A 27,708-nucleotide genomic window follows, 5' to 3' on the forward strand; every position below is an offset into this window, starting at 1 on the left:
ACCATGTCCTAGTGTTCTGGATAAACAACAAGTACAAAGAGCCTGTTCTCTTTGAGTTGAAATCTTAAGTATGGTTTCTCAGTGATTCCTAGAACTAATGTGGACCTATCTTATCTTAACTGGTTATGGTGTAAGTTCAAAAGCTGCCAAATTTTATTATTCTTTTATGTTTGAGATATGCTTCAAGAGGCTCTGACTTTTTGTGACAACAATTATTTGAAATCGACACTATATTTTGAAAAGTAAATTTCCAATTGCTCAAGGGCTTTGAACTTGCAAACTCAAATTTTCCTTGCCAGTTATTTTAAGCTGTCATTTGAAAGTGTAAATGTTTATTCTACCTGGGTACAAGTGTGGTGGGTTTTCTTCCAAGTTGTACTAACAAAGGTCACAAGCACAGCCACACCCTACAAGGCCTCCCACTTTGTAGAACACTAGAAATACTTCAGATGTCATACAAAGGTCTTTGAAAATCTAAGTGACCTCCTTAGGTTCTAATTCCAAGTTCATGAATTTGCAAACACACTACAGAACATGACAGCAAAGTGAATACACTGCGTTTTCCAGAAAACCACTGGAAATAATCTGAAACCTGAAATCAATGCCAAGTGAAGATAATGAAAGTGCTTTATCAGTGTTTGTTTAAGGTCAAAACTTGGAATATATTTCAAAAGAACTCAGCATCTCTACAAGTAATTAGTGTTTTGTTAGTCATTTATTAATAAACGGTAGCATTTTTATTCATTAATATTTTTATTTTCTTCTAAATGATGTACCTGGAGAAATTTAAAACTTGGTTTTTTTTTGCACATCAAAAATTAATTAGCACTAGCACTTTCTTACCTTTCTGTGCATTCACTGTGAAAACCTAATCTTGCCATCTCAAGCACCGGAAATACACACTAGCAACTAGGCTTGCACAGGGAAGATGAGAAAATTGTAAGCAAAGAGCTCTGAGCTTCTGTGCAGTGAGACCTGGACAAGTCACACATTACATAACCACTGAGATTCTCTTTCCTCCTCTGCAAAATGGGAATGAAAATATGTGCTCTGCCTACCTCAGAGGTTGAGGTGACAAGCACAAGCACATGAAAGCACTGTGAGCACTGCAAGTGCCCCATGAATGCAATTGTTATGTCTGATAGAGGAGGCAGAAAGCATTCTCATACTTCATGTATCAAACCTTTGATTATGTCCCCTGGACATACACATCCTGAGAATTAACTTCTGGGGGAAAAGGAATTTGGCAAGTACAGAAAAATTGTGACACAAATGATTAATCTGAATTATAACAATAAACCTGTTGGCCAAGTTCTTAGGAGTATGAGTTGCTCACAATCATGGCCTCATGCAGGCTACCAAGTCTTGCTAGAGCATGTGAGCTCTTAAAGATGTCAAACAGGACCCAGAGCCAAGAATGCTCTTACTCAAAGAGGTTTGAGAAAAGCAGGGACAGTCTCCTATCATGCTAAAATGAATCTCTTTTCTTACTGCTCTCCCTCTCTTTGGCAGGAAAAGTTGCAAGAATGGCTAATAAAGTTCCCAAACCACAATTTCATTTGGATGCTTTCAACATGGTTTTTGAACTTTGTTTTGCATAAAAAACCAAAAATGAATGAATGAGTAAACGAAGAACAGATTTCAACAGTGGTTCCTAAAGAATGATGCTGCCTCATCTCATTTGCTCTTTAGAAATTCATCAGAAGATCATCTATACTGCTACCTGCAACGTTTTCCAAAGGATGGTCCTTGCAACATCAACTCAGAATACCCTTTTAAACTGAAATTTCCTGGGCCCCATCTCAGACTAAGAATCCAAAGGTTTGGTGGTCAGAGAATCTGCATATCTTGAATGAATGAATTTGTTACTAGAAAGGGGTCTGGATCCAGACCTCAAGAGAGGTTCTTGGATGTGCACAAGAAAGAATTCCAGATGAGTCCATAAAGTGCAAGCAAGTTTATTAGGAAAGTAAAGGAATAAAGAATGGCTACTGTATAGGCAGAGCAGTGGGGTTGCTCCACCAAGGATACTTATAATTATTTCTTGATTATATGCTAAACAAGGGGCGGATTATTCATAAGTTTTCTTGGGAGGAGGTGGGCAATTCTCAGAACAGAGGGTTCCTCCCCTTTTTAGACCATATAGAGTAACTTCCTGACATGACCATGACACTTGTAAACTGTCATGGCACTGGTGGGAGTGTCTTTTAACATGCTATTGCATTATAATTAGCATATAATGAGCAGGGAGGACTACCAGAGGTCACTCTCGTCACCATTTTGGTTTTGGTGGGTTTTGGTTGGCTTCTTTACCGCAACTTGTTTTGTCAGCAAGGTCTTTGTGATTTGTATCTTGTGGTGACCTCCTATCTCATCCGTGAGTAAGAACGCCTAAACTCCTGGGAATCCAGCCCAGCAGGTCTCAGCCTTATTTTACCCAGCCCCTATTCAAGATGGAGTCACTCTTGTTCAAACATCTCTGACAGATTGATGGACAATAATTCAGTCAGTTTATATGCACATAAGCCCTCCATCTTTCATTCTGCAATCTTAATTATGAATACTGCATAAGAGATTTAATAGGCCTTGCAAAACAAAACCAGTGACACAAACATTTTAAGGCATACGCATACTTAGAAATAATGCAAAACATTAGATAGTAAATTCTGGCAAGAAGAGCTAATTTGAAAAACAGAAATATCTTTAGACAAAATTTAGGTCTCCAAGGTAAAGTAAAAAGTTTCCAAGTATTTTTGGAAACTTCATTTCTCCTTTCTCAGTTTCTCTACAATTCCATGCTCCCAACCAGACTTACAGAGGTCCTTCTCCTCTGTAAGCTATCTTATTTGGCATTAGCCAATTTAAAACAAAGAACTAGAAATCATATAGGCTGATCACATACAGAAAACTTGCCAAAACTTCTGGTTAAAAGTGAAGACTTCAGATATCTGGATATTTTTATTTATCCATAAATCCATTCATTCAAGATATGCATTACTAAATATTATGTACTAAGGCTAGAAAAATGACTAAGACATGGCCCACGCTTTTAAGAAAAATTATTCAAAATCTAGAGATTAAGATCTCATAGGATAGTCTTTCAATACTGGGGCATTGCCTAACAAGCCTATAGAAGCATTTTTTAAATCTCTAGAAGAACGTACCTGTGTTTGTGCTGTTTAGTGTTAATTAAGGGCTTAGATGCCGTGAAATTACATGTTAACATAAATTAGTTGGCAGAGGCCAGAGATGTTGCTAAACATCCTACAATGTAGAATTATCCCTACAACAAAGAATTCTCTGTCCAAAAAATCAATAGTACTGAAGTTGAGAAACCCTGTTCCACAGACATCAAAAGAGAAACCAGGAGACCTTTGCCCTCCTAGGAAAGAGAAGTTTTAATGGTTTCTGCAGTAGGTTGGTATATGGGACAGAAGTCAGGAAGTGAAGCCTGTGAGAGGACACTGCAGGTATTTCCTAGTGGAGGTTGTTAAATAAGGAAGTGCTAGCATGAGAGGGGAGCCAGGGTTAGTGGAAGTTTCTTTTAGGAAGGATAATTGGTGGTACCAAAGTATTTTAAAGTGTTTGAATCAACTGAAGTTTTTATTTTTCATTTGGATGTTAGATGCCTTTGAAGCTTTCATCTAAGCCATGTTAACAATGTATTATCTTGATGAAAGATCTTTACAGTTTCTACTTCTTTAAAAGGGGAGAAAATAATGCTGCCTATTTATGGCCACATCTCATAATCGCACAGATTTAGCAAAGGAAAATACCCAAAGCGCCTTGATGTCTAATGTTGGATTCTCACTGTTAAATATTTTATGAAAATATTTTGAGCTTTTGTAATGTCACTCTGTAATCTTAGTGCATTTCTGTAGGTAAATATCTGAATTATTCAAATTAGTTTATTAACAGTTTTTCATTTATTAAATACACATACTCCTTGAGTTATGCTTCTTGTACAATGAGTGACTGGCTGCTCATTATGTCTCAAAGAAAGGTTCCTCTCAGCACCCTTTTGTTTGAGAAATGGGGGGTTTATGATACTAGGAGAAATAAATGTGAAGTTATTACTGTCGGAATTGTCTTTTTTTGGTTATTTCTTTAAAGAAGTTGTTTCTTAAGGGTTGCTTTGCCTCGTGTGAGAAAGTCAAAGAGTGCTGTGGTGGAATGGGTCATTCTCTTCTTGCTGGAAGCCTGGCAGAGCCTGTGGCTGGTGGTAGGAAGGATTCTTTTTGCACTAGCTGGTAAGTGGATGTCAGAGCTGGAGGGTGGGGATTTTCTGATCATTTGACATTGGACAGTTATCAGCTGCAGCAGTTGGCAGGGACAAGTTCAGTTTTTTGTTTTGTAAGTGGAAGCAGCCAAGGCCATAGCAACAGATAAATGATTTCCTGACATCAGCAGGTCTAAGTCTGAAGTCAGTGCCAAACCATACCATATGTTATCACATAGGGTATAAAGGGTTTTATGGGTTTCTCACAGAAATTAACCACCATTTATAGCATAATTTTCATGATATGTCCCATGTTCCAAACAATCAAATTAAAATTATTTTGGATCACAATACACATGGGTTCGTTACTCTCTTTAGTCAGGCTTTCTTCTAAAATCACTACAGTAGTGTTTCAGTTTTCAACTTTTTCTAGACTGTCTTCTCTGGGAGTCCAAATATGTGTCTTAATAATGATAGAAGTATAATTTTTATAAAATTCAAAAAGTTCTAACAATGATTGGTTAATTAATGTGTCTCTATTGCAATATATGAGAGTAGATTCTATTTATTTATTTGTATACCCAGGGGCTCTGTCTACTGAACAATTTCTTGAAAAGGATCTGCTCCTAAAGGGAAAATCACTTTTCTTGGTATAGTCTGAAGACAGTAAGTCTGGAAAACTGCTAACCCCAATTTTTCCCAGCAGAATATTGTCTAAAATTGACTTACCACCCAAATCCAAAATGAAATATTTTTTCCAATTACTATATGTAATTAAGCACATTCAGTTATTTTAACTTTTTGTACACATGTTAACAACATTTTGTCTGATGATGATGAACATTCACCTTTGTTTTTAATTAGCCCCAGTGAAACTGACCTTAGCTTGTGAAGTTGATGTATATATTGTCAAGAGTGTCCCTGAACATCGTCTCCCAGGATGAAGAAAGAACGCAGAGGGAGGGGCAAAACCACTCTTTCCTCTGAATCTGTCAAGTTCCATTTTAGATTGTATCCAAGGCTGTGCTTTATTTGCAAAGGCCATGGAAAATTAGGGGAGGAATGAGACTTAAAAAATCTTCCACAATTTCTAAAGAAACGTCATTCTTTTCTTGAATCGTCACTGAAATCCTGCTGAAAACCACTGAGCAAGGTTAGTACATGCCTTTCTGAAAATGACTTTTTCATGGAACAAAAACTTAATATTTCTAATGAAATAGAAACTTTCCAATAAGAAATCTATATCCTAATGAGGTATGTATATTTTTAATAAATTGATTCAACATTGAACTGCTAAGTAGTATAACATAAATATTGTTGTTAATTTTTCTTTCATACATATCTTTTTAAAATACCATTTTAATTTGTTCACCCATTAGGCCAACCATTTTCTTGGATTTAAGTGATTAATAATTTGTTGCACTAATCAGTCTATGGAAATATTTAATAAGCTTATCCTAATGCTTTTTTCAGAGAAAACATTTTTCCCTTAGAAAGTCCAAGTTAGTTTCTTTTCAGAAATGTTTTTTGTAATTTTCCTGTGCTCTAGAGACTGCCTAATTTTTTTAAAACTACATCAGATATAGTACTATATTCCTATTTTCCCCAAATTCCATTCCTAGCCTAACCTGAATATCATGAAGACAAAGTAATTTTATACTCTGTGGATTAGAGGTTGTGGTAAACTGCAGAAAACCCCCCATGGGGTAAATGATCAGATTTGAGAATTCAGTTTCTTCTCTAACAGAAGCAGTGAAAGCTGAACCCTAAATAACTAAAGTGGGGGACACAAACGATGTACATCAAAAGGGCTATGATGTTCTTGTAAATGGTGCTATGAAGAGCCCCTTCAAGTGTTCTATCAAAGGCAGGGTCTGGGGGTCCAAGCTGGGCTAGGTTAAGAGAAAAGGCTCTCAGACAAACCTAAGTTTGCTTATTGTCTCTAAAACTGACTACATGGCCTGGGACAAGTTTCTTCACCTCTTGAAGGCTTGGTTTCCTCATCTGTATGTTATTTACTTCATTAGATTGTTGGGAAAATGGAATAAAATAATTCATATGAAGAACGAAGCTTGAAAACTGTGTAGAAGACTCAATAAATGGTCTTGCTGTTGCTGTTGCTCTTTGCTCCTCCTCGTTTACAAATGATTCGGGGAACTTACAGCTTCAGTTACACCTGGCGGACTTCTTCCTCCGCCCCTGCTCTTTGCCTGTGCACTTCTCCCTCTCTCAATGGTTAGGGTGTTCTTAATTTTAAAATTTTTTCCCAGCTATTTGCAGTAAAATATTTCCTTAACCCCTTCCTTAAAATACTTCCTTAAAACCAGCCTGGAAATGAAGAGCGTTGATTCTGCTGTTTTGAAGTGGAGGTTGGGGATTGCATATGGTGCTAATTATATCTGCAGCTCAGCCCTCAGTTTACAAATAAAGAAATTCAGAATGTAAGTTTAATAAGATTTGAAAATACTTAACAAGGAACTAGAAAACTGAATAGTTATATAGCATATTGGTAACTGTTACAGGGTTAAAACGAACTTTGCCATTCAGTTGCTTCCTGGAAATAAAACCACTCAAATAAAACCTAAAAAAAAAAAAAAAAAAAGACACACCTGTCTCAAATTACTATAATGAAGGACTATACATTTCCTCATGCTTTCCCCTCACATGTACATATTACTTTCAAATATTTTTTTTCAAATAGTTATCTCATATAGAGGGTGTGTACCATGCCAGGTTCTCAAGATACAAAGATAAATGCTACCATCCTTGAAGATGTTCACAGCCTCACAAACACAGTCACTGGCAAGCAGTAATTATATAGCGTACATGACAGAGGTCTGCTGTAAGCTAGCAGGGAGGCGTTTTGTATTCATTTAAACTCCTGGTCCTTCCTTGAGTTTTGATGGGGCATGGATGAATACTCCTTATGGGGAAGGAGAGAGTGTACAGCTTCTCAAGGGAAAGAGGTTGAAGTGGATGAACTGGTTTTGGATGGGTGGCAAGCAGCAGGACATTCCAGGCACAAGGAACAGGATAGAAAGGATATAGCTTGTGGAGGAGACGATCTAGCTTAGCTAGAGCTGAAGTGTAGAATGATGTCTGGTGGAAGTCGTGGAGAAAAGTTGGAAAAGTAGGTTGGGGCAAATCGTGAAGGGTCTGTACCCACTCCTCCCAAATGATTGCAATGCTGTACTGGTTCTGATGAATAACAGTAGCTCTGAGATTCTTCGTGTTCTAGTTTTTCCTTCAGCTATTCCTTTTAGACTGAACGTTCCTAGTTGAGTGGAATCATTTCTTCTTTTTAATGTCATCCCTGCAACAGTACCTGGTAAAGATGGCGCCTGTCTTTGCTATTCAGTTTCAGCTTTGCCAAGGTCAATGGTTGTCACTGTCCCTGAGTTTCTACCTTTCAGATAATTTTTACTGGTCAAGGAATAGAAACAAAGGTATTGGAAAGGAGCAAGTGTGACACAGTCTATGTCCTGAACTTGAAGATCAAGTCAGTATCAGCTGCCATCTTCCTCTTGGAATAGACTGGTAAGGCCTTGGTCCCAGCCCAGACGTCACATTTGTATTGCATGCCTCTTCCGTGTTATGTGTGCTGGGGATGCAGCAGTGAAAAATCAGTGGGCTCCTGGAAAAGCTTAAATTTTGTTTTAAATACTAAAAAGCTCCTTTTAAGTATTAGTGAAGAGACAGTCAAGTTTCTTTGGTATCTAAATCTTGCTAAAAGAGAAATTTTTTTTGCATGATCGGTTTATATCATATTGTATTCTAGTGAAATAAAGCTAGTATTACATTGCAAGGTTGCTGCAAACCATAATAAATAGGAGTGAAAGTGGGTTTGTACCTTACTAGTTTCGAATCTGAGAGATTAAAGATTAGTCTGCTCTTTTCCCAAATACAACTTAGGTTTTTTTTGTTGTTTTTTGAGACAGAGTCTCATTCTGTCCCAGGCAGTTGAGGCAGTGGCCCGATCTCAGCTCACTGCAACTTCTGCCTCTGAGGTTTAAGCGATTCTCATGCCTTAACCTCTCGAGAAGCTGGGACTACAGAAGTGTGCCACCACACCCGGCTAAGTTTTCTATTTTTAGTAGAGATGGTGTTTCATCATATTGGCCAGACTGGTCACGAACTCCTGGCCTCAAGTGATCCATCCGCCTCAGCCTCTCAAAGTGCTGGGATTACAGTCGTGAGCCACTGCGCCAGGCTACAAATTACTTTTAATAAAATGACCAGGGCCAGGCTTACTTATTCTTCAATGCGGCTTGCTTGAAGCTCAAGAAAACATTTTAAAGAGCCTATAGAATCCCTGAAACCCTATCCGTAAGCAGTAGCATATGGATTGCAAAAGAAGCCTTCTGGATTCTTCATAGCTTTATGGGTGTTGTCTGTTGTTGCTGTTTTAAGAAAGAGTGTACCCATTTTTAATTCTGCTCAATATATTGGTGGAAAGTTTAGAGATTGTTATGCAAACCTAAGCTTAAGGCAGTAATACTCAAGGTGAGGACAGTACAGAAGGGGTGTATGTCCTGCTTTTTTTTGGGGGGGGGCGCTCTATCACCCAGGCTGGAGTGCAGTAGCACGATCTCGCCTCACTGCAACCTCCGCCTCCGGGTTCAAAAGATTCTCCTGCCTCAGTCTCCCGAGTAGCTGCGATTACAGGCGTCTACCACCACGCCCGGCTAATTTTTTGTATTTTTAGTAGAGATAGGGGTTTCGCCATGTTGGCCATGCTGGTCTCGAACTCCTGACCTCAGGTGATCCGCCTGCCTCAGCCTCCCAAAGTGCTGGGATTACAGGTGTGACCCACTGCGCCCGGCCCAGTTTTTAAGAGCGTATTTAGTAGAGTTAGTTTCATTATACAAACCACAAAAAGCTGGGTAAAACCTTAAATGTCAGGCATCTGAAAAAATAGCGGATTTCATCTAAAGGCAACTCTGAATGGCAGGGAGAAGGAAGAGGCTGGCAAAATTCTCATTAAAAGAAAATGTGAGTTAAAGCTATGAACATGGGGCTGGGGATATCAGTAATTAGTGCAAGGCGTCTGCCTTTAACTCAGTCGTGCGGAGTAAAGTGCAAGGTTGTGCCTAGAAACGGCACAGAAAAAGGGTTATCTAGGGGAGAGGGAGTGGATTTGGGAGCCGGAACGAAGCGAGCTGGGGGTGGGCGTGCGGAGTGGCAGCTACGCGAAAGGGAACCTGCTGGGGCTAGCGCGGAGGCCCAGAGTCCAGGCGGCGGAAAAGGGCCCGACTGGCTTCGTAGGGAGGCAACGGCCGAGACACACGGTCCGGCGCGAGCCAGGCGCCCAGCAGCGTGCAATTTTATTTTGCAAAAGGTGCACCCAGCGCAGGTCCCGGTAGAATTGAACCCACCGCGAGAGGGGGCAGGAGCGGCGGGCCGAGCGGCCGCGGGCTCCTCCCCCGGCGCCTCCGCTATCTGGGTCAGGACGCGACGGCCGCGGCGCGGGACCTTAGGACCCGAGGACTCCGGGACTACTGTCCGTCCGCCACTGCCCGCCAGCAGGTCCTAGTCTCCGCTCTCCGACCGCTGACAGTCCGGGGCACTGAACACAGGTGCGTGCGCAGTCTGGGAGGGGGCGGCTCAGCCGGTGGGGGCCGGACCGGGCCGGGGACTTACGGAGGGAAGCGGAAGTACTTGCGGGGACGACTGCACTTCCGGGTCGGTGTGTCCCTGCCGAAGCTTGAGTCCGCCAGTGAGGGCTGCTCTGCGTTCCCGGGGCTGGAGCTGCGGACCGTAGTGGCTACCCGGGTGTATCCCTTGCTGACCCTGCGCCACGGAAGCCCTAGCCCCGGAGGTCGCCGGTGTTTCCTCGCACGCTGCCCCTTGTGGGGTGCGTGGGGAACAGGCATTTTGCTGCCTCGGCCCGGCTGGTCCCTGCAAACCCCAAAGAATTTCAGCAGAGACACTTGCTGGGCTGTCGCTTCGGCTCCTTGGATCTTAACCTTTCAGCCTTGCGCAAGCGTTTTGTTTTTGTGTGGGGTTTCTTTGCTCTCAGACTTGGTCTGTGCCTATTTCGCGCAAAAAACGAAGGCCAGATTATCACTGCTGCCAACATTGGGGAATAAGCCAAACACCTGGGCGCCCTGAATTTAAAATAAATTATAAAATACAAAAAAACCCATGAAAACCTGATGAAATGAACAATAGAATTCACTTTGAAAGTACCAGGTTTTCCGGGACACTGTAGGAAATCTGATCACTAGTTCAAGTCTCAGTGCAATTCTCTTAGGAAACTTAAACCTTGGGCTTTTTTGTAATGTATCTTTATCTTTGCAAAATTTTTCATAACTTCCCCGAGTTTATTAGTTATGCATTTTATAAGGGTCTGCTGATGAAGTAAATGAATATATATACTAGATTTATGGTGAAAGCATTATAATTAGTTTAGTAAATCATAATTTCTACATCTAAAAATTAAATAAAACTAGAACATGGAAATGAAATGTTTCTTCAGACATTTCTTCGGAAAACATTTCATACTCTCGAGTCAACATTTTGATGCCACTTTAGAATATTTGATTCTCATCTCTGTTAACCTTTAATTTTACACATTAAGTGCCATAATCTATATTAAAATGTCATTTTCCATTGTTATTTACTAGCACCTTACAAATTGCAGTGTAGCATAATATTTTGCATCTGATTATTAAAATATTAGAGTTCTAAAATCCGTTTGGTACAAAGTTTTTAATTACTATATTTTTATACTACAAGTGCATACTATTAACATAGAAATATGAAAGCTAACAAGGCTGGAGGCGGTGGTCCATGCTGCTTATCCCAGCACTTTGAGAGGTGCAGGCAGGATTGCTTGGGCCCAGGAGTTCGAGACCAGTCTAGCAACAAAAGGTGATTCACTCTCTACAAATAATGTAAAAATTAGCCGGGCGTGGTTGCCCATGCTTGTGGTCCTAGCTACTAGGGAGTCTGAGGCAGGAGGATTACTTGAGCCCAAGCGGTCAAGGCTACAGTGAGCAGTGATTGTACCACTGCACTCCAGCCTAGGTGACAGAGCAAGACTCTCAAAAAAAAAAAGCTATGTAAATGACTTCATACAATCTTTGAAATTATTCTGAAGGCAAGCGAGTATTCTGATGTATTTTGTACATTATTTTTAATGTGTCATTTTTCAAATTATCTGTGTGGAAGCACATTTGTTTTATACTCTTATAAAACTCAAACATAGCTTGAAATGTTAGTCTTTAATTGTGTTTGTTTAAAACATATCTGCTCCATTGATTCTATTTTTTTCTAGTTAATTTTCGTGGTTCAGAAATAATATTTCAGCTCTGAGCATCTTTGCTCAGTCAACACTCTCCTTCCCACCTCCTTGTTGATGCTTTCCAAATCTCCCACATGTTGTGGGTGCATCCAAGAGTTAAGAACAGGGTGTCAAGAGTTAAGAAAGGTGACAGTTTTAACTTCCTAACTGGATGATCACTGGGTAAGTGACTTGACACCTGTGTGCCTCAGTTCACTTATCTGCAAAATAAGAATAGGTCCTGCATGGAAGACATGATTTGGAATTGGTGCAGTTCCTAAAGAAAGGGCCAACCAAAATATGACTGCTGAAACCTGGTCCTGTCTCAAGAATAAGCTCTCCTTCCTAGATAGAGTTTTACTTCTACTTATTTGCTTACTAAACGAAAATATTTTCAAACTAGGCTATATTAATGTAAAAGTCCAAGATATGGGCAAAAGAAAGCAATCATGATAGGAAGATTCCCTTTAATAGACCTCTATATCAGCGAATGGACATCCTGCCTTAATAATTTTATTGACAAAAATAAAGATGATTAAACTTGATGTGTGATTATTAGCTGGAATGCAATTGTAATTAATAGGCATAGAGTGATTTTTCTTATCTTTTTGCAATAAGCTTTCAAGATAATTTGGTTTCATGATATAATTTTTTTGTAGGAATACATTTACACATCTAGCAATAATTAGCTACAATTTCAGCTGAAGTTACAAATTGATTGGAATCTGCTGCTGGCATGTCGCCTGGATGAGCTGGGAGTGGGCAGATGGTTAGACTTACAGTTTCCAGTTTTACCAATTAGGTGAAAACAATTTTTTCAAGTTAATTCCAGGCAAATTTCTGTGAGGTAAAGCAGGCCAGATTAAGTACCAAGGCTTTCTCTGGAATCTTTGGTTTAAAATAAGGGAATCTTAAATCTTTTGGATATAATGTTTACTAACACCTGAGGTAATTTCTGGAAGATTATTTTAAAGTCAATCCTTCTCTTTGACACTTAGGCCTGTAATGAAGTGTAGAGCATCCAAACGGGATACTTTCTGTGTTCCAGGCATATAATCCAGTAAAATAGGAATCCAAAGACATTCTTTTAAGCAGGTTTTTCAGAAATAGATTATGGCTGCTTGTTCTCTCAGACCCTCTTCCATAGGGCATTTGTGAGCCCAGAAATCCTGACCATTAGACCACCAAGGAAGCATTTGAAACATTACATTTAGTTGGCCATTTAAAGTGTAAGAAACAATGCTTGATAGAATATGTGGAATCATAGGATATATAGCAGAGGATGGTGAATTTCGGGTATACAACCTAATTCAGAATTTTCATCTTACTGATATTTCTTCCCCAGTTCTCACTCCCAGCTATTTACTTTGCTTCCTATCTCACTTAGAACAGTGAAGCCATCAAAGAGAGCTTGCATAACCTCCCAGCACTGCATCTACCCACCTACCTAAATCTCTGCTCACATAATCTGCCTTTTATGACTATGAATGAATGGTTTATGTTCCCATCAAAGGTCAACTCCTGTACTTGTACAATAGAGTCCACCTCCTTTGCCTTCTCAAGTTGATTGCTATGCAGTTTTCTGTATGTCTACTTCATCAATTTTTCTTTTCTTTTTATGGGGTCTTTTCTGTTGGCAAACAAGAACTGTTATTTCTTGATCTTTTGGCACCATTTGCCCACTTAATAATGGCATAATTTCTCTTCTATTTGTTTTCTATTTGCCCATCTGTTCTTTTTTCTCCTTCTCCTGCCTTCTTTTGGACCAAGCGAGTATCTTTAGTGTTCTATTTTTATCTCTATTATTGGCTTATTATGTATCACCTTGGATTTTTTTTTTTTTTTTACTTTTTAGTGGTTGTTTTAGTGGTTTGCTTTTTAGTGGTTTTGCATCTTTAACTTAATATGATAATTCTTCATTGTAATCTAAGATTCTTACAACAGTATACTTCCATTTGTCCTTTCCCATCCTTTGGGCAATTGTCCTACTTTTTATAAGCCCTGTGATAGGCATAGAGTGATTTTTGTGATGTAAACTTGGCTTTTGTTGATTGAAAAAGCACCTATATTTTTGTCTTGGACAAATACAGAAAGAGTCATTTACATTTATGTTTTTAATTTTAGAAACAAAAACCAAGAAATGCCTCATTCCACAAACAAAGAGCTGATATTAGGCATCATGGTGGGCACTGCTGGAATCAGCTTGCTGCTCTTGTGGTACCACAAGGTCCGTAAACCAGAGAGAGCAATGAAGTTACCTAAATTTCTTTCTCTGGATAATACATTTAATTCAATAACTTTGCAAGATGAAATACATAATGACCAAGGAACAACAGTGATCTTTCAAGAAAGGCAACTTCAGATACTGGAGAAGTTAAACGAATTACTGACAAATATGGAAGAACTCAAAGAGGAAATCAGATTTCTTAAAGAAACTGTTCCAAAGTTGGAGGAATATATACAAGATGAACTTGGAGGGAAAATAACTGTTCATAAGGTAAGCCCTCAGCACAGAGCAAGAAAAAGAAGACTCCCTACAATTCAAAGTTCAGCAACAAGTAATAGTTCAGAGGAAGCAGAAAGTGAAGGAGGGTAAGTTTCTTTAAGATATTTCTCATGTTGAATTGATTATTATCATTATTACTATTATTTAGGTATTTTCATTATGGATTCCAGTCATGTATTCTGCTGCTCACATAAAGTGAAAAGGAGTGATATTTTGACTTAGATTATAATTACAGTCATATTCAGTAGTCAGTATTTAAGCTAGTTTAGACCATACTGACCAAAGGAATATAAATAACTTGTAGCAGGTGGTATTATGTGAATATTGAGGAAGGCAGTAATTATTTGCCGAAGTGTATAACCTATTGTTTTAATGTGGCCACTGTGTGACTCCTTAGGTGAGAATTCTCTAGCTACTCCTGTTCAAAAGAACTTTCTGCAGTGATGGAAATGGTCCAAGTCTGTGCTGCCCAATATGGTAGCCACTAGCCCCCTGTGGCCACAAAGCACTTGAAATGTGGCTAATGCAACTGAGGAACTGAAGTTTTCTTTCATTTCATTGAAGTTGTAATTGTATTTAATTGTAATTAATTTAAATTTAAATAGCCATTTGGGCTACTGGCTACTGAATTGTAATGCAGGTCAAAAAAGACTTGAGAATATATAGGTGATTCTGTCTCGTTTTTGCATGGGTTAATCCATTGAATTCTAACACCAGAAACATCAACAAATATTCTTTTAGGGAAAAGCAAGTAATGTGTGAATAAAGAAATTGTGCCTGACTAGTGTTTTTGAGGAATAAAATAGGCAGGTAAAAAAAGGAGCCCTAGTGAATATGATACAGCCTGAAATTCTTGAGGGCAGTGACCTTGTGTTTTCATTGTTGTAGTCCTAACACATTATTTCTGTGCCTAGCACAGAGTAGATGCCAGTAAAGATTTCTTGAATGAATGAATGATCTGCTAAATTACCATGGAATTGGGAGAAGGGATCTGGAAGGAGGAAACAAAGGATCTAGAGGGAGGTGCTAGGGATAAAAGCATAATTTCATAGATTAAAAAATGTAAATAGTTGATCAGGTCTTTGACATCAGTGCTAGGACTGGAATTGTTTAGCCTCTTTGTAAGTGAACTAGAACAATGACTCTCAATAGTTTTCAAACAGGGCAGAGCCACAAATGATAGCTCTAGGAAGATCTAAAAAATTTGTGTTCTTGAACAGCAACAAAAAGTTGTTGACTGGTTTTAAAATAGGGAAGGGAACTATTCAGAAGGAATCTAAAATAATCTTAAATCATTTGAAACTGTAACTCAGAAAAGAGACCTAGTACTTATTTATTATGGATGTAGAAAACAGCAGGTTAGTACTCTAATAATAACAAAAATCCCAACATAGCATTGAGCATCATTGAGAGTTATCAGAGACAAACCAGATGGTTATCCTACCTGTACATAAATCTGTAGTATTTCCTCATCGTGTGTCCTGTGTGCAGTTTTGGCAATTGCATCTTAGAAAAGACCTAATGGAACTAGGGACTAACCAGAGGAGATCCGCTAGACTGAGAGGAAAAAAATCCAGTTATGCTAAAGGAATGTAGACCAAAAGGGTGAATGGCTTTCGATCTAAAAAGACACGGGTTAAGTTGAGCATAGGCTTATTCAAGAAGTTCTAAAATTCTAGAAAAAGAGGCAAACTTTGATAAGTTTAGGATTCATTTAGGACAAGTATAAAGAAGATAATTATGGGACTTAATTTCAAGTAATGGTGTAGGCACAGATTTTTTATGTGGATTCAAGAAGGATTTGTGAAATTTATGAATGACAGTAATGTACAACTAGTTGAAAAAACTAGACATGTCAAAACTTTAAGACTGATGTCAGGAGAGACATTCCCTCCTCTTGTTTGATCCTAGGTGCCTTTGTTAGCAATAAAATACTAGAGTAGACGCAGTACATCCCCAGTGCCTTGGACTATATTACAGAAAATGGCACTCAGTAAAGAAGGGGAGAAGCTTTTTCCTGTTTAGCTCTCCTTTAGAAAAATAAACAAAACAAGCAGACAAACAATTTGGATTTTTTTGAGAAAGGAATAAGATACAAAAAATTTAGATGTGAAATCTTTCTAAATAAGCATGTAGAAACTAACTTTAAATAAATAAAATATTTTTAAAAAACAAGGTTTTTGTAAAGTATATTTGTGTAAATTTTAGATTGCCTGTCTTTTTATAATCTCCTGTGGGACTGAAGACTGGCCGTGGGGAGATAGAGTCATACTCTCGTTCCCACTTTTAAGGTGGGATGTGCTCTTGCTACACAAGTGTCCTTGATAGCAAAAATTAAAACATTAAGTGACAGTGACATGTTCCATATGTAACATTTCTCTTTTACAATAGGTACCTGAAGATTTTTACTTCTTTTCAAAAAATGGATATCAGCCACAATTTTCTGATACTATTTGTTTCACATAAGAAAGGAAAGATATCAAATTCTATCCTTAGTTGTTGACAAAAACTTGAGTGGAGGACTCATGAAATTTAGGTAGATCAGTTGAACATATTTTCTGTAACCGTTAGAATCTCTTGTGTGCTGTCTCTTAGTACACAAGTATTGTTATGGACCTATGCATTTATGCCTTTTCTGGGGCTCAGCTGATTTTCTTCTAGGTATGGTGGTGATGAACAATGGTCAAATTCTCATAAGGTGGCCCTCAGAGGGGTCTGTTAAGTTTGTGTCCTTTTTAGCACTAGTGTTAACATTTTGGAAAGCATCTTTGCTTCTTGGTAATCACGTTTTTACTTTTTTTTTTTTTTTAATTTTTTTGTCACTCCAAGACAGAATCAGCTACTGCTGTGGCAGCATCAGTTTCTTTCAGTTAGAATAGTATTCAACCCCAAAAGCTGGGTATATGGGGGAGTACTATTTTTAGGGAGGATGGTATCAGACGCTGGTTGGGTCCCTTTGAGGACACGGTAAAAAATATACTCTTAAGGTCTGTAGTTCACATTGATGTTTTCATTTAAATTTGAGTGATTTCTGACAACTTTTCAGTTCATTTTATTTTTTAAGCTTCCTACCTCTCTTTGCCATATTTGACTTATGTTGCTTTATCACTCTATGGTTCTAAAACTATTATTTGAATTACAATATTATATGAAGCTTTGGAAACATCTTTTTAAAAAGTTAACTTTTATTCCAGTTGAAAGTAACAAATTCATTATTCTTTCAGTTCACTGTGAGCTTTAGGAAGAATAGATGAGTTTCAAAATTAGACTCAGGGTTGTATAGTGACCATATGGGTCTTTTTTCTTTTTTTCTTGCCCTATGTATTTTCATTTAGTGTCAGGTTCATATGATACCCTCATATAGTATCAACAGAAACAGTACTGATTATTCAAAAAGAAAACAAAACCCCACGAATCCACTCCCAGAATACCATAGTAGCAGGCATATTATGTATTACCTTAGATAATATTACTTCATAAATAATAGAGAATGATGATGAAAGTAAGACCACAGACAGTTACAGGTTTTTGAGGTTTTATTTGAAACTCAACTTTCACTTTCATGAGCCAAAAATATAGACAGTGCTTTTTGCTCATTTGTGTTTTTACTCTTACCATTATTTGCTCCTGTCAAGTCAGTTTTAATGTGGAACTTCAGTTGTTAAAAGCATGGAGATAAACAGAGATTAAGAAGCTCATTGTGTGGTGGTTTATATGCCTTGCTATTATAGTTGTCTAAATTTGCAAAACAAAGTTGTTTTCTACTTCTGATCTTTTAAAAAATGAAACATCACATATGTAATTGAAGTACCCACTCTACTCCTTTCTCTCAGGGAAATTATCATCTTGAAGTTGGTGTGCATTCTTCCTTTGAAAGTGGTAATGTTTCTCCTGCATGTGCACTTTTATATAAACAAGACATAAATGGTTTTTTGTTCTTAAAATTTACATACATGTCATTATATGGCACACACATTTGGTAACATGCTTTGCAATAAATTTTTTTGAGTTTTTTTATGTCGATATGTATATGCATAAAACTATTTCATTCTTTTTAACTGCTATGCTGCATTCCTTTGAATGAATATACCTTAGTTTATTTCCCTGTTGATGGATGTTTAGGTCATCATGTTTTTGCTCCTTTTTTGTTTTATTAAGTTCTGGGATACACGTGCAGAACATGCAGGTTTGTTACATAGGTAGACATGTGCCATGTTGGTTTGCTGCACTCATCAACCCGTCATCTATGTTAGGTATTTGTCCTAATGCTGCTACCCCTCCCCATACTCCCCACCTGCTAACAGGCCCCGGTGTGTCATGTTCCCCTCCCTGTGTCCATGTGTTCTCATTGTTCAACTCCCACTTAGGAGTGAGAACATGTGGTGTTTGGTTTTCTGTTCCTGTGTTAGTTTGCTGAGAATGATGGTTTCCAGCTTCATCCATGTCCCTGCAAAGGACATGAACTCATTCTTTTTTATGGCTGCATAGTTTTCCGTAGTGTATATATGCCACATTTTCTTTATCCAGTCTATCATTGATGGGCATTTCGGTTGGTTCCAAGTCTTTGCTATTGTGAATAGTGCTGCAATAAACATACGTGTGCATGTGTCTTTATAGTAGAATGCTTTATAATCCTTTGGGTATATACCCAGTAATGGGATTGCTGGGTCAAATGGTATTTCTAGTTCTAGATTCTTCAGGACTTGCCACACTGTCTTCCAAAATGGTTAAACTAATTTATACTCCCACCAACAGTGTAAAAGTGTTTCTATTTCCCCACATCTGTTGTTTCCTGACATTTTAATGATCACCATTCTAACTGGTGTGAGATGATATCTCATTGTGGTTTTGATTTGCACTTCTCTGATGAACAGTGATGATGAGCTTTTTTTCATACATTTGTTGGCCACATAAATGTCTTCTTTTGAAAAGTATCTTTATATCCTTTGCCCACTTTTTGATGGGGTTGTTTGCTTTTTTCTTGTAAATTTGTTTAAGTTCCTTGTAGATACTTAATATTAGCCCTTTGTCAGACAGATAGATTGCAAAAATTTTCTCCCATTCTGTAGGGTTCCTGTTCACTCCGATGATACTTTCTTTTGCTGTGCGGGAGCTCTTTAGTTTAATTAGATCCCATTTGTCAATTTTGGCTTTTGTTGCAATTGCTTTTGATGTTTTAGTCATGAAATCTTTGCCCATGCCTATGTCCTGAATGGTATTGCCTAGGTTTTCTTCTAGGGTTTTTATGGTTTTTAGGTCTTACACTTAAGTCTTTAATCCAATCTGTCTTGAGTTAATTTTTGTATAAGGTTTTAGGAAGGTGTCCAGTTTCAGTTTTTTGCATATGGATGGCCAGCCAGTTTTCCCAACACCATTTATTAAATAGGGAATGTTTTCCCCATGGCTGTTTTTGTCAGGTTTGTCAAAGATCAGATCATTGTAGATATGTGGTGTTACTTCTCAAGCCTCTGTTCTGTTCCACTGGTCTATATATCTGTTTTGGTACCAGTACCATGCTGTTTTGGTTACTGTAGTATAATTTGAAGTCAGGTAGCGTGATGCCTTCAGCTTGGTTCTTTTTGCTTAGGATCATCTTTGCTATACAGGCTCCTTTTTGGTTCCATGTGAAATTTAAAGTAGTTTTTTTCTAATTCTGTGAAGAAAGTCAATGGTAGCTTGATGGGATTAGCATTGAATCTGTAAATTACTTTGAAGAGTGTGACCATTTTCACGATATTGATTCTTCCCATCCATGAGCATAGAATGTTTTTCCATTTGTTTGTGTCCTCTCTTATTTTTTTGAACAGTAGTTTGTAATTCTTGAAGAGGTCCTTCACATCCCTTGTAAGTTGGATTCCTAGGTATTTTATTCCATTTGTAGTAACTATGAATTGGAGTTTGCTCATTATTTGACTCTGTATTATTGGTTTATAGGAATGCTTGGGATTTTTGCACAATGATTTTGTAAGCTGAGACTTTGCTGAAGTTGCTTATCAGCTTAAGGAGATTTGGGGTTGAGACAGTGAGGTTTTCTAAATATACAATCATGTCATCTGCAAGCAGAGATAATTTGACTTCCTCTCTTCATATTTGAATACCTTTATTTCTGTTTCCTGATTCCTCTGGCCAGAACTTCCAGTGCTATGTTGAATAGGAGTGGTTAGAGAGGGCATCCTTGTCTTGTGCCAGTTTTCAAAGGAAATGCTTGCAGCTTTTGCCCATTCAGTATGATATTGGCTGTGGTTTTGTCATAAATAGCTTTTATTATTTTCAGATATGTTCCATCAGTACCTAGTTTATTGAGTGTTTTTAGCATGAGGGGGTGTTGAATTTTATTGAAGACCTTTTCTGTCTCTATTGAGATAATCATGTGGTTTTTGTCGTTGGTTCTGTTTATGTGATGGATTATGTTTACTGATTTGTGTAGGTTGAACAGCCTTGCATCCCAGGGATGAAGGCAACTTGATCGTGGTGGATAAACTTTTTGATGTGCTTCTGGATTCGGTTTGCCAGTATTTTATTGAGGATTTTTGCATCAATCTTCCTCAGGGATATTGGCCTGAAATTTTCTTTTTTTCTTGTTGTTTCTCTGCCAGGTTTTGGTATCAGGATGATGCTGCCCTCATAAAATGAGTTAGGGAGGAGTCCCTCTTTTTCTGTTGTTTAGAATAGTTTCAGAAGGAATGGTACCAGCTCCACTTTGTGCCTCTGGTAGAATTCAGCTGTGAATCTATCTAAACCTGGGCTTTTTATGGTTGGTAGGCTATTAATTACTGCCTCAATTTCAGAACTTGTTATTGGTCTATTCAGGGATTTGACTTCTTCCTGGTTTAGTCTTGGGAGGGTGTGTGTGTCCAGGAATTTATCCATTTCTTGTGGATTTTCTAGTTTATTTGCATAGAGGTGTTTATAGTATTCTCTGATGGTAGTTTGTATTTCTGTGGAATCAGTGGTGAGCTCCCCTTTATCATTTTTTATGGTGTCTATTTGATTCTTCTCTTTTTTTGTTCTTTATTAATCTGGCTAGTGGTCTATCTATTTGTTAATCTTTTCAAAACACTAGCTCCTGGATTCACTGATTTTTTGAAGATTTTTTTGATTTCTATCTCCTTCAGTTCTGCTCTGATCTTAGTTATTTCTCATCTTCTGCTGGGTTTTGAATTTGTTTGCTCTTGCTGCTCTAGTTCTTTTAATTGTGATGTTAGGGTGTCAATTTTAGATCTTTCCTGCTTTCTCCTGTGAGCCTTTAGTGCTATCAGTTTCACTCTAAACACTGCTTTAGCTGTGTCCCAGAGATTCTGATACGTTGCATTTTTGTTCTCATTGGTTTCAAAGAACTTATTTATTTCTGCCTTAATTTTGTTGTTTACCCAGTAGTCATTCAGGAGCATGTTTTTCCATTTCCATGTAGTTGTGTGGTTTTGAGTGAGTTTCTTAACCTTGAGTTCTAATTTGATTGCACTGTGGTCTGAGAGACTGTTTGATATGGTTTCCATTCTTTTGCATTTGCTGAGGAGTCTTTTACTTCCAATTACGTGGTTGATTTTAGAATAAGTGCTACATGGCACTGAGTAGAATGTATATTCTGTTGATTTGGGGTGGAGAGTTCTGTAGATGTCTATTAGGTCTACTTGGTTCAGAGCTGAGTTCAAGTCCTGAATATCCTTATTAATATTCTGTCTCATTGATCTGTCTAATATTGACAGTGGGGTGTTAAATTCTGCCACTATTATTGTGTGGGAGTCTAAGTCTCTTTGTATATCTCTAAGAAATTGCTTTATGAATCTTGGTGCTTTTGTATTGGGTGAATATATATTTAGGATAGTGAGCTCTTGTTGTTGAATTGATCCCTTTACCATTATGTAATGCCCTTCTTTGTCTTTTTTGATGTATGTTGGTTTAAAGTCTGTTTTATCAGAGACTGATACTGCAAACCCTGCTTTATTTGCTTTCCATTTGCTTTGTAAATCTTCTTCTTCCATCCCTTTATTTTGAGCCTATGAGTGTCTTTGCATGTGCGATGGGTCTCCTGAATACAGCACACCAATGGGTCTTGACTCTTTATCCAGTTTCCAGTCTGTGTCTTTTGATTGGTGCATTTAGCCCACTTACATTTAAGGTTAATATTGTTATGTGTGAATTTGATCCTGTCCTTATGATGATAGCTGGCATCATAAGTTGATGCCCATTAGTTGATGCAGTTTCTTCATAGTGTGGATGGTCTTTACATTTTAGTGTGTTTTTGCCATTTCTGGTACTGGTTTTTCCTTTCCATATTTAGTGCTTCCTTCAGAAGCTCTTGTAAGGGAGGCTTGGTGGTGACAAAATCCCTCAGCATTTGCTTGTCTATAAAGGATTTTATTTCTCCTTCACTTATGAAGCTTAGTTTGGCTCGATATGAAGTTCTGGGTTGAAAATTCTTTTCTTTAAGAATGTTAAATATTGACCCCCACTCTCTTCTGACTTGTAGAGTTTCTGCAGAGAGATCTCCTGTTGGTCTTGTGGGCTTCCCTTTGTGGGTAACTCGTCCTTTCTCTCTGGCTGTCCTTAATATTTTTTCCTTCATTTTAACCATGGTGAATCTGACAATTATGTGTTTTGGGGTTTCTCTTCTTGAGGAATATCTTTGTGGTGTTCTCCATATTTCCTGAATTTGAATGTTGGCCTGTCTTGCTATGTTGGGGAAGTTCTCCTGGATAGCATCCTGAAGTGTGTTTTCCAACTTGGTTCCATTTTCCCTATCACTTTCAGGTACACCTGAATGTAGGTTTGATCTTTTCACATAGTCTCATATTTTTTGGAGGCTTTGTTCATTCCTTTTCATTCTTTTTTTCTCTAATATTGTCTTCACGCTTTATTTCATTAAGTTGATCTTCAATCTCTTATATCCTTTCTTCTGGTTGATCAATTTGGCTTTTGATACTTGTGTATGCTTCATGAAGTTCTTGTGCTATGTTTTTCAGCTCTATCAGGTCATGCATGGTCATTTATGTTCTTCTCTAAACTTGTTATTCTTGTTAGCAATTTCTCTAACCTTTTATCAAGATTTCCTTGCATTGAGTTAGAGCTTGCTCCTTTAGCTCAGAGGAGTTTGTTATTACCCACCATCTGAAGCCTACTTCTGTCAATTCGTCAAACTCATTCTCTGTCCAGTTTTGTTCTCTTGCTGGCGAGGAGTTGTGATCCTTAGGAGAAGAGGCATTCTGTTTTTTGGAATTTTCAGCCTTTTGGCACTGGTTTTTCCTCATCTTTGTGTATTTATTTACCTTTGTTCTTTGTTGTTGGTGACCTTCTGATGGAGTTTTTGTGTGGTCTTCCTTTTTGTTGATGTTGATGCTATTGCTTTCTGTTTGTTAGTTTTCCTTCTAACAATTAGGCCCCTCTTCTGCAGATCTGTTGGAGTTTGCTGGGAGTCTACTCCAGACCCTGTTTGCCTGGGTATCACCAGTGGAGGCTGCAGAATAGCAAAGATTGCTGCCTGCTCCTTCCTCTAGAAGCTTCATCCCAGAGGGTCACCTGCCAGATGCCAACCAGATGCTCTCCTGTGTGAGATGTCTGTTGACCTCTGCTGTGAGGTGTCTCCCAGTCAGGAGGCACAGGGATCAGGGACCTCCTTGAGGAGGCAGTCTGTCTCTTAGCAGAGTTTGAGCACTGTGCTGGGAAATCCACTGCTCTCTTTAAAGCTGGCAGGCAGGAATATTTAAGTCTGCTGAAGCTGCGCCCACAGCTGCCCCTTCCCCCAGGTGCTCTGTCCCAGGGAAATGGGAGTTTTATGTGTAAGCCGCAGACTGAGGCTACTGCCTTTCTTTCAGAGATGCCCTGCCCAGAGAGGAGGAATCTAGAAAGGCAATCTGGCTACAGCTGCTTTGCAGTGCTGCAGTGGGCTCTACTCAGTCTGAACTTCCTGGTGGCTTTGTTTACACTATGTGGGGAAAACTGCCTACTCAAGCCTCAGTAATGGTGGACACCCCTTCCCCCACCAGGCTGGAGCATCCCGGGTCAACTTCAGACTGCTGTGCTGTCAGCGAGAGTTTCCAGCCAGTGGATCTTAGCTTGCTGGACTCTGTTGGGGTGGGATCCGCTGAGCTAGGCCACTTGGCTCCCTGGCTTCAGCCCCCTTTCCAGGGGAGTGAATGGTTCTGTCTTGCTGGTGTTCCAGGTGCCACTGGGATACAAAAAAAAAAAAAAAAAAAAAAAAAAAAAAAATTCCTGCAGCTAGCTTAGTATCTTCCCAAACAGTCACCCAGTTTTGTGCTTGAAACCCTGGGGGGGGGCGGAGCAAGATGGCCGAATAGGAACAGCTCCAGTCTCCAACTCCCAGCGGGAGCGACACAGAAGACCGGCGATTTCTGCATTTTCAACTGAGCCTCTACTGCTGATACCCAGGCAAACAGGGTCTGGAGTGGACCTCAAGCAATCTCCTACAGCTACAACCTACAGCTGAGGATCCTGACTGTTAGAAGGAAAGCTATCAAACAGGAAGGACACCTACACCAAAACCCCATCAGTACATCACCATCATCAAAGACCAGAGGCAGATAAAACCACAAAGATGGGGAAAAAGCAGGGCAGAAAAGCTGGAAATTCAAAAAATAAGAGCGCATCTCCCCCGGCAAAGGAGCGCAGCTCATCGCCAGCAATGGATCAAAGCTGGACGGAGAATGACTTCGACGAGATGAGAGAAGAAGGCTTCAGTCCATCAAATTTCTCAGAGCTAAAGGAGGAATTACGTACCCAGCGCAAAGAAACTAAAAATCTTGAAAAAAAAGTGGAAGAATTGATGGCTAGAGTAATTAATGCAGAGAAGCTCACAAACGAAATGAAAGAGACGAAAACCATGGCACGAGAAATACGTGACAAATGCACAAGCTTCAGTAACCGTCTCGATCAACTGGAAGAAAGAATGTCAGCGATGGAGGATCAAATGAATGAAATGAAGCGAGAAGAGAAACCAAAAGAAAAAAGAAGAAAAAGAAATGAACAAAGCCTGCAAGAAGTATGGGATTATGTAAAAAGACCAAATCTACGTCTGATTGGGGTGCCTGAAAGTGACGGGGAAAATGGAACCAAGTTGGAAAACACTCTTCAGGATATCATCCAGGAGAACTTCCCCAACCTAGTAGGGCAGGCCAACATTCAAATCCAGGAAATACAGAGAACGCCACAAAGATACTCCTCGAGAAGAGCAACTCCAAGACACATAATTGCCAGATTCACCAAAGTTGAAATGAAGGAAAAAATCTTAAGGGCAGCCAGAGAGAAAGGTCGGGTTACCCACAAAGGGAAGCCCATCAGACTAACAGCAGATCTCTCGGCAGAAACTCTTCAAGCCAGAAGAGAGTGGGGGCCAATATTCAACATTCTTAAAGAAAAGAATTTTCAACCCAGAATTTTATATCCAGCCAAACTAAGTTTCATAAGTGAAGGAGAAATAAAATCCTTTACAGATAAGCAAATGCTTAGAGATTTTGTCACCACTAGGCCTGCCTTACAAGAGACCCTGAAGGAAGCACTAAACATGGAAAGGAACAACCGGTACCAGCCATTGCAAAAACATGCCAAAATGTAAAGACCATCAAGGCTAGGAAGAAACTGCATCAACTACCGAGCAAAATAACCAGTTAATATCATAATGGCAGGATCAAGTTCACACATAGCAATCTTAACCTTAAATGTAAATGGACTAAATGCTCCAATTAAAAGACACAGACTGGCAAACTGGATAAAGAGTCAAGACCCATCAGTCTGCTGTATTCAGGAGACCCATCTCACACGCAGAGACATACATAGGCTCAAAATAAAGGGATGGAGGAAGATTTACCAAGCAAATGGAGAACACAAAAAAGCGGGGGTTGCAATACTAGTCTCTGATAAAACAGACTTTAAACCATCAAAGATCAAAAGAGACAAAGAAGGCCATTACATAATGGTAAAGGGATCAATTCAACAGGAGGAGCTAACTATCCTAAATATATATGCACCCAATACAGGAGCACCCAGATTCATAAAGCAAGTCCTTAGAGACTTACAAAGAGACTTAGACTCCCATACAATAATAATGGGAGACTTCAACACTCCACTGTCAACATTAGACAGATCAACGAGACAGAAAGTTAACAAGGATATCCAGGAATTGAACTCATCTCTGCAGCAAGCAGACCTAATAGACATCTATAGAACTCTCCACCCCAAATCAACAGAATATACATTCTTCTCAGCACCACATCGTACTTACTCCAAAATTGACCACGTAATCGGAAGTAAAGCACTCCTCAGCAAATGTGCAAGAACAGAAATTATAACAAACTGTCTCTCAGACCACAGTGCAATCAAATTAGAACTCAGGACTAAGAAACTCAATCAAAACCGCTCAACTACATGGAAACTGAACAACCTGCTCCTGAATGACTACTGGGTACATAACGAAATGAAGGCAGAAATAAAGATGTTCTTTGAAACCAATGAGAACAAAGATACAACATACCAGAATCTCTGGGACACATTTAAAGCAGTGTGTAGAGGGAAATTTATAGCACTAAATGCCCACAAGAGAAAGCAGGAAAGATCTAAAATTGACACTCTAACATCGCAATTAAAAGAACTAGAGAAGCAAGAGCAAACACATTCGAAAGCTAGCAGAAGGCAAGAAATAACTAAGATCAGAGCAGAACTGAAGGAGATAGAGACACAAAAAACCCTCCAAAAAATCAATGAATCCAGGAGTTGGTTTTTTGAAAAGATCAACAAAATTGACAGACCACTAGCAAGACTAATAAAGAAGAAAAGAGAGAAGAATCAAATCGACGCAATTAAAAATGATAAAGGGGATATCACCACCGACCCCACAGAAATACAAACTACCATCAGAGAATACTATAAACACCTCTACGCAAATAAACTGGAAAATCTAGAAGAAATGGATAATTTCCTGGACACTTACACTCTTCCAAGACTAAACCAGGAAGAAGTTGAATCCCTGAATAGACCAATAGTAGGCTCTGAAATTGAGGCAATAATTAATAGCCTACCAACCAAAAAAAGTCCAGGACCAGATGGATTCACAGCTGAATTCTACCAGAGGTACAAGGAGGAGCTGGTACCATTCCTTCTGAAACTATTCCAATCAATAGAAAAAGAGGGAATCCTCCCTAACTCATTTTATGAGGCCAACATCATCCTGATACCAAAGCCTGGCAGAGACACAACAAAAAAAGAGAATTTTAGACCAATATCCCTGATGAACATCGATGCAAAAATCCTCAATAAAATACTGGCAAACCGGATTCAGCAGCACATCAAAAAGCTTATCCACCATGATCAAGTGGGCTTCATCCCTGGGATGCAAGGCTGGTTCAACATTCGCAAATCAATAAACATAATCCAGCATATAAACAGAACCAAAGACAAGAACCACATCATTATCTCAATAGATGCAGAAAAGGCTTTTGACAAAATTCAACAGCCCTTCATGCTAAAAACGCTCAATAAATTCGGTATTGATGGAACGTACCTCAAAATAATAAGAGCTATTTATGACAAACCCACAGCCAATATCATACTGAATGGGCAAAAACTGGAAAAATTCCCTTTGAAAACTGGCACAAGACAGGGATGCCCTCTCTCACCACTCCTATTCAACATAGTGTTGGAAGTTCTGGCTAGGGCAATCAGGCAAGAGAAAGAAATCAAGGGGATTCA

General features: G+C 38.8%; 1 protein-coding gene across 5 annotated transcripts in view; it reads left to right on the forward strand.

Annotated features, from left to right (window-relative positions):
• Positions 1 to 5,208: 5,208 nt before the first annotated feature.
• The window catches only part of LOC103220469 (regulator of microtubule dynamics protein 2), a 106,499-nt gene continuing 83,999 nt past the window's right edge, over positions 5,209 to 27,708 (forward strand). The window contains exons 1-5 of one of the 5 annotated variants that reach the window (XM_073022925.1): positions 5,209 to 5,372; positions 7,633 to 7,756; positions 9,558 to 9,795; positions 11,499 to 11,687; positions 13,629 to 14,096. In XM_073022925.1, coding sequence (XP_072879026.1) covers positions 11,677 to 11,687; positions 13,629 to 14,096 — 479 coding nt within the window. In that variant the 5' untranslated portion in view covers positions 5,209 to 5,372; positions 7,633 to 7,756; positions 9,558 to 9,795; positions 11,499 to 11,676. The remainder of the gene's footprint in view (positions 5,373 to 7,632; positions 7,757 to 9,557; positions 9,796 to 11,498; positions 11,688 to 13,628; positions 14,097 to 27,708) is intronic. The other 4 variants (XM_073022926.1, XM_007970917.3, XM_007970922.3 and 1 more) reach the window with 4 other exon arrangements.

This window comes from Chlorocebus sabaeus, chromosome 14, assembly GCF_047675955.1.
Source record: "Chlorocebus sabaeus isolate Y175 chromosome 14, mChlSab1.0.hap1, whole genome shotgun sequence".
Lineage (NCBI taxonomy): Eukaryota > Metazoa > Chordata > Mammalia > Primates > Cercopithecidae > Chlorocebus > Chlorocebus sabaeus.